This window comes from Rutidosis leptorrhynchoides, chromosome 7, assembly GCF_046630445.1.
Source record: "Rutidosis leptorrhynchoides isolate AG116_Rl617_1_P2 chromosome 7, CSIRO_AGI_Rlap_v1, whole genome shotgun sequence".
NCBI lineage: Eukaryota > Viridiplantae > Streptophyta > Magnoliopsida > Asterales > Asteraceae > Rutidosis > Rutidosis leptorrhynchoides.
This window is the reverse complement of record NC_092339.1, coordinates 303,547,906-303,555,929: the sequence shown is the minus strand read 5'-3', so window position 1 is coordinate 303,555,929 and position 8,024 is coordinate 303,547,906. Positions and strand designations below refer to the sequence as shown.

Here is an 8,024-nt window from a genome sequence, read left to right as displayed (position 1 = left end):
AACCGATCCAAGGGGACGGTCAAGTAAAACCCCCCTCCCCTTTACCCCCCAAACAATATGAGAAAGGTGTCATGGGTGGATACTTCATGGTAGGGATGAAATTGTGTTTTTTAATATGTAGCCAACGAGGGTCGAACTTCTGACCTCCCCTAAAGGAGGCAGGTCACCAACCGCTGGACCACATCACAACTTCAAATTTATCTACTCTATAATTACCTTTACATTAGAAAATAGTGTTCTTACTCAAACATAGCCTGAACTGCCTAAGTGAGCATTGACCCGATTCACTCGTTCCATAACTTTTCAAATTTGTGATCCTGCAGATATTTATTGGTAGATTTATATTTAAACTTCACTCTTATTGGCGAATTTTTTTATTCTAGCTTCTTACGAGCTTTTTTAAATAAATTTTGACCATTAAAAAAAAAAAAAAGACTTAAGTTTGTTCGATGTATACCAAGTAGAGGATATTGTGGTGCACCTTACCACATTTACACTTTATTAAAATATGTATTAACACTTAAACGTTTCTCTTACAAATAAACTTGGTGTTTATTCAGCATTAAATTTCATACTTGGTTGAAAAAAAAATTACCGTTTTTTTTTACTCCACATCTAACTATATTAGCGAATCATTCAAAAATAAGAATGCATAATTAAAGTCAGTTTTATTTATTCATTCATCAATAATAGATACATTTCCAAATAAGAAATAACAAATGTAAAACAAAACATATAAGTCACAAGCATAAAAAGACCATATAATATGATAAACTAGAAAACCGGTATACTTTGTGGATGGTGAAAGAAGTTTTGTGGATCAACTTTAGCTTTGATAAGAATTAACCTCTTAAAGTTATCTTTCTTCCAGTATTTGTTGCCCCACACACTTGCTTCTTCATAAGTATCACTTCCAACACCCAAATCAAAATCAATGTAGTTATAAAACGCCCCCCTCGGGTTCTTCGACACATAAGGTGTTATATACTTGTTAAAGTTCCGTAACCAACTTATACGTTGCATCGATATTGGTGTCGTGTCTGAGGCTTGGTCATCAAACCGAACCAATTGGTGAAATTGGTACAACACTCCAGCTCTATGAGGAAACGGAAGTGCTGACTCTGAGTACTCATTCACTTTTCCCCCAAAAGGTTGTATGATCACTGTTGATCCTACACTTTTAAACATCTGTCTCCAGATATTTTTGAGGCCACTTATAGGAATTGGGGTGTGTACGTAATCTAATTTGTTTTGTCCATTGAGCCTAATGCCGATAGTTAGGTTAGCAAGGGCTTCTAGTGAGGTGTTAGTTGGATAGCCTTGGAAAAATAGGGCCGACTGGACCATTGTCACCTCTTGGCAAATTTCCCGTGTGACATTAAGCTCCGGATACTTTTCGTCTAACAAAGAAAGCAATGTGTCCATTGAGCCCTGATAAAGTCCATAAAATAACATTCGTATGGTTTTCTTGTTAGTGTTGACGATATCTTCGCTAGACATTTGAACTCGGATGGACAAATTTTCATCAATATTCGGTATAACTTGTTGATACTTATAGAAAATCGCCGTGGCACCTTGTTCCAAAGTTATGTTCACTAAAAATACAGTTACTAACTCAGGCACCGGAACCAATCTAAGCTTCCATGCAAGAACGATTCCAAAACTTGCAGACCCACCACCACGAATTGCCCAAAATAGATCTTCGCCCATAGACTTTCTATTTAAAATCTTTCCATTGACATCCATGAACCGAACATCAACAACATTATCCGCAGCAAGACCATATTTCCTCATCAAGTTTCCATAGCCACCACCACCTATATACCCACCAATACCCACCGTGGGACATAAACCACCAGGGAAAGACAACGTGTTGGTCTTTCGAGATATGGTATAGTACAGTTCACCAAGTGTAGCGCCACCTTGAATCCATGCGGTCCTTTTTGCAACGTTCACATTTGCAGACCTCATTTTGGCTAGATCAAGTATCACAAATGGAACATCGGCGGTAGAAGAGACTGCCTCATAGTCATGGCCTCCACTCCTAATCCTCATCTCGTACCCGCATTTCTTGCTGCATAAAAGTGTTGCTCGGATTTGAGCATCGTCGATCGGAGTAACAATGACCGACGGTTTGAGAGTTGAGGTTTTGTTGAATCTGTGGTTGTTGACTCTAGCTTCCCAAATTGGTAGAAAAGATACATTATTAGGGGTGAAAATGAGTTGAGAGATGCCGCTGACATTATTGTATTTGGATTCAAGGCAACTTATGAAACCTTGAAAACTTGGTGTAACATGATCATGGAAGGATGTTGATAATGTTACACAAAAACAAAGAGTTAAAAATGAAAGTATTAGTTGAGATTTCATCGTGTTTTTAGTTTGTGAATTTGAATGTGATTTGATAGCTAATATCGTGTTTGTATTTATAGACCCAGGTTAGATGTTAGGATGTGATAAAAAAAATGAAATAATGAGCTAAGAGTGCTTTGTAGCCTAAATATTGAATTTGTAAGTCAGAGATGACTTTTCAACATATATGTGTATAAGTTACCAAGTATAATTATAGGGTGATGATATGTACACAACCACTTTTTACACATACACAATCAAACATGTTTTACAGTGTTATACAGTACAACACTGTAACGTATGTTTAGTTGTGTATGTGTAAAAATTGGTTGTGTACATATCACTCCCCATAATTATATCGTTATTTTTTTAAAATATCAGGTGGGGAATTGAAAGTCATCGATCGAAGACTTGAGACTCTAGTCTGTTTAGTATTTTTATTAAATTCTAAACAGATATGGCAGTAATAATATAATATTTAATGTCATTTTAATAAGATAGAATATGGGGACTAAGCAATAAAGTAATGATTTGTTTTATGTGTTAAACGCCTTAGTAGCAACAAAGTAAACAACTAAAAATAACTTAAAAATATAGTACTTTTAATATTTTATTGTTAAACGAAAACAAAAAAGGCATAAGTTGTGTAATAGGAGTATTTTTATTTATTATTTTTAAATTTTTTGAAAAGCAATAGAATATTATTGTAAGTTGACTTTTTTTTTTTTAAAAGCAAGTAAATTTTTATTAATATAACGGAGAATTACAAAGCCCTATAAACTATACAATATATTTGCATCATAAGGGATTAATTTACACGAATTATTATACGTATTCAAGATCGAGGAACCACTATGCACCACGGCACTTGAAAAAACGAGCTGGGAGGGAGCAACCAAACAGTACCGCAACTGAGATGACAAAGTCGATCACACCCACCCATTTAACCAAGTGCGTAGAGTAAACTACGATCCAAATAGTATAGTGATATAACAGGAGAGCGCCCGAATGTGCCAAGGATGTCTATTTGTTTCAAGTTAGCCAATGCCCGTTCTTTGCGTGTTCGAGGATGTATAGAATGATGGGTTAATGAGCCATTGATGCCACTCAATTGTTGATTTTTTTGATCTTTTTGAAATCCAAGCGAATGTTTGAGATTGGATCTCGGAGAGCATGGTTGTAATGCCCCGTCAAAATCCATTTACGGAATGTTAACTCTGGTCCCAGTGCTCAGCTTGACTTCTACGTAACAGCAATGTTCTACAGCGGAAGCAACTAATACCTGAGATAAAACATGCATAAACGGGTCAACATAAAGTTGAGTGAATTTACAGGTTTAAGTAATAGTTCATCGTAAGTTTCATAAAACAGTTTCCATAAATCATTTGTTGAAAATCATTTCTCAAAAGCGTATATCAGAATAAACCGCTAAGGTTTAATCCCAAAAGTTCGCATATAGCAAATGCTAAGTAATTAAACTGTTTTTAAGATGCCAAGTTTCAACTGTGAGTGACATCAAAAAGTTCTTTTTGTTCCATCTGTTTGTAGACATTACCATGTCTAGTTTCAAGTTTGTAAACATCATGTTTAAGTAACATTCATCGTAAGTTAGGCCACGAGATTTCTGAAAAGCTTCGTAAAAGTATACATAAGCATGAGCACTTGACTATAAAACTTTAACCTTTGCGGATAGCAAAAGCACTACGCGTCTTCTTTTTACCCTTTTTAAGCATACAACGATCAAGTGTACAAGTAACAACAAAATAAGCACCAGTTATGTTGAGGTGAGGTTTGTCAAACCTAACGGTACCGTCCATATAAATCGAGCTTACATAAAATAACTAATATAATCAAGCTAAGGGATTTTTGATCTAAACTCATATGTATATTCTGGTAAGTTATTAGTGCCTAATATGTAAAATAGTTGTAAAAACAGTTTAAGAAACAGTTTCGAAAGCAGCATGTATCTCATTTCAAAAACGTTGCTGAAAAAGGGACTGTAGACTAACCTTAGCAATAGCACTGAAAAATCTCTTAGTAAGAACCGTACGGTAGTCGAACAATCACGACCAAACAATGCAACCTAGTCATATAGGTCATCTTAAGTAAATACATAGGTCACACTATGTCAACCCATAGTGTATGCGTAGTCCTAGTGCTCAGACTGACTCAATAAGCAAGCAAAAGTCAACTAGTCCAAGCAAGTCAACAAAATTCAACCAAAGTCAAACCAAAAGTCAACTCGGTCAAAGTGCTAAACTAAAGTCAAACATCTCAGTAGGTCATGCAATCTTGGTCAACATGTCAAACCTAGGTCAAGTATCACTTTACAGCTCATAGTTAAGCAAATTGCACATTCGCAGTTTAACGCATGCCTTTAAAATACGTACATCGTAAAAATATACAACTATAACTCATAGAACATAATTCATAAAATCATGGCAAACTCCAGATCACAACTAGAATCAAAATCGATTCCAAAAAGTCTAACCCGACCCTCATACAATGTTTAAAGTCAGATATCAGAAGAGGTCTAGTTATGGTTTACTAAATCAGTTTCTACACGCTCATCAGTATTCAAACATTTCTCAAAAAATATAGAAAATATATTTTGACAAACGGCCAATTGGAGTTATCTCAAAACATCCCATAGTTTTAGTGATTAAATAATCAAAGAGATATCTTTAGACAATTTGTACAGTTTAATCAATCTTTACAGACCTTCCAATTTCAATCAACAAACAGACATGTCATTTGGTCAAGCTTATATCTAATGGCAAAACACGTTTTCAGAAATTAGCATTCAAATGAAATACATCAAGAAACATATAAAATAACATATTCCAGAATATAAAAGTCTCAATAAATTTCTAGTTCACTCTAGACATTTTCTTTCACATTCAAAAACAGTTTCAGCTCTCTTTAAAACACGAATCTTCGTTTTGACGCACCGAGAGCATCACAAAAGCTTTTGACGCAAATCTTAAGTCTAACATGCATGGTTTTTCACAAGGATTATATTAGTACACTTTTCATTGGCCAAATCATAAAGGACACAACTCAGAAAATTCGGATTACATGTGAAACCCTAACGAAACTTCGATTAACCATAACTTGAGCATACGATAACGAAATCAAGCAAAATCAAGTTCAAACTTATTAATTTTTCGAGATCTATCCATCTATATATAATACAAAATCAGTACATAAACTAATTTGATCAGATCCATAGAAAACAAATTCGTGATTCATAGCAACGACAACAATCGAGCAATTTAACGACTAACAACGACTAAAAATTGCAATCAATTGAACACTAGACTCTTATACACCATGTAATTGAACAAAATCAGATCTAGAAAAGATTAGGGTTAGTGGTTTTATACCTTTAAAACACAAATTGCTTATACCGGTAGATAGAGAACGATGAGAGGATTACGAACGTGTAAACGATTTAGCAATCAAGCAAGAAATTGATGTGATCTTGATCCTTGAAGATGTCGACAATGTTGATAGGGTTATGGGGCTGCAAAATTCGTGGATATGGAAGGGAGGAAGATAAAATATGCAGCTTATTTGTTTAATGAATAATTAGGGCTAGGTTTCCTTATATAGGTCCAATTCCACAAGTGGGCTAGAAAAACTAAGTAATGGACCCCCTAAGAAAAGGATTTCTGCCAAGTGGCTAGAAAAGGGGTCCTTGGGCCTATTTAGACTAGTTAGATCATTCCTTGTGTAGCCCGTCAGGGGTCGTTAGTCGAAATCGCAAACCAGAACGTTAATTGAGCGTTCTAGCAAATTCTGCGCGCTTTAAATTCATAAAACTTCTAATAAATTAAAAGTATTTTAAAATCATAATAATTATATAAAATAATCATTAAGATTGATTTATCATTCGTTTCGTTGTCTTACAGACGTTTTTCCGGTTTTCACTAACCGTACGTTCTTCTTGCGTTTTCTAAGTTTCTCGCTTATTTCTAAACCAAAGTACGAAATCAAGTAATATGTAGCACATATTAAAAATAGTACTTTCTAAGAAAAAGTTTTGGCATATAATTTCATAGAATTTAACTAACGGTCATTAAGATTTAAAGGAAAAGTTAACAAAAAAAGTCGGGTTGTTACATTACCCACCCGTTATGAAAAATTTCGTCCCGAAATTTTAGTGCACGTCCGCCGTAGCCATCTCCTTGGAAAACAGTTATGGATACTTTAGTATCATCTGCTCTTCACGCTCCCACGTAAATTCTGGTCCTCTACGGGCGTTCCTCCGATCTTTAACAATCGGTATGTTGCTCTGCTTTATACGTTTGACCTTACGGTCTGCAATTTCAATAGGTTCCTCTACGAAGTGAAGTCTACTATCAACTTGTATCTTTTCCAAAGGAATTCCCAAACTTTTGTCTGATAAGCATTTTTTCAAGTTAGAAACATGGAAAGTGTCATGAACTTCGCTGAGTTCTTGCGGTAGTTTCAGCCTGTACGCTACCTGTCCAATTCTCTCGGTAATCTCAAACGGTCCAATATATCTCGGACTTAGCTTGCCTCGCCTACCAAAGCGCACTACACCCTTCCAGGGTGATACTTTGAGCATAACTTTGTCTCCAACCTGAAATTCCAAATCGCGCCTTCTAACGTCGGCGTAACTCTTTTGACGATCTCACGCAGTTTTCAGTCTTTCTTGTATCTGTACAATCTTCTCAATTGTTTCGTGTATAATCTCAGAACCAGTCAATTGACTATCTCCTAACTCAGTCCAACATACAGGTGATCTGCACTTTCTGCCATACAGTGCTTCGAAAGGCGCTGCCTTTATACTTGCGTGATAACTATTGTTATAGGAAAACTCTACTAACGGTAGATGTTTATCCCACCTGATTTCAAAATCGATAACACATGCTCTTAACACTCACTTTGACCATCTATTTAAGGGTGCTAAATGTTTATCCCACCTGATTTCAAAATCGATAACACATGCTCTTAACACTCACTTTGACCATCTATTTAAGGGTGCTATGCTGTACTCATATCTAAATGAGTTCCCATTGCCTCTTGCAATGCTTGCCAGAATCTAGATGTAAATCTGCTGTCTCTGTCGGAAATAATGGATATCTGCACTCCATGACGAGAAACTACTTCCTTTATATAGATTTGTGCCAACTTCTCCATCTTATCCGTTTCCTTAATCGGTAGGAAATGAGCAGACTTTGTGAGACGATCAATGATAACCTAAATCGTATCATAACCTCCCACAGTCTTGGGTAACTTAGTGATGAAATCCATAGTAATACGTTCCCGTTTCCACCGGGGAATCTCTGACTGTCTCAGCAGTCCTGACGGCTTCTGATGCTCTGCTTTTACTTAAGCACACGTGAGCACTTACTAACATAGGTTGCTATATCTACTTTCATATTAGGCCACCAGTACAGTGCCTTAAGATCTTGGTACATCTTGTCGGATCTAGGGTGAATAGAATACCTCGTCTTGTGTGCTTCATCTAGCACTAGTTCCCTTAATTCGCTAAACTTCGGTACCCAAATTCTATCTATGAAATATCGTGTTCCATCTTCTCGAACATCGAATTTCTTATCCATTCCTCTGAGTGACTCGATAACAATGTTCTCTTCTTTTAATGCCTCTAGTTGTGCATCTGGAAGTAAGATTCCTTCGAA

The 8,024-nt window shown here is 36.0% G+C and overlaps 1 protein-coding gene across 1 annotated transcript; it reads right to left on the bottom strand.

The window, feature by feature from the left end:
* Positions 1 to 666: 666 nt before the first annotated feature.
* On the bottom strand, positions 667 to 2,375 carry LOC139857906 (tetrahydroberberine oxidase-like). The gene has a single exon (XM_071846757.1). It carries the CDS (start codon positions 2,368 to 2,370, stop codon positions 775 to 777), a length of 1,596 nt encoding a protein of 531 aa, XP_071702858.1. The 5' UTR covers positions 2,371 to 2,375; the 3' UTR covers positions 667 to 774.
* Positions 2,376 to 8,024: the final 5,649 nt, after the last annotated feature.

Excerpts from the sequence above, each read along its gene's own strand:
- LOC139857906 (XM_071846757.1), bottom strand. The coding sequence starts at position 2,370 with ATGAAATCTCAACTAATACTTTCATTTTTAACTCTTTGTTTTTGTGTA.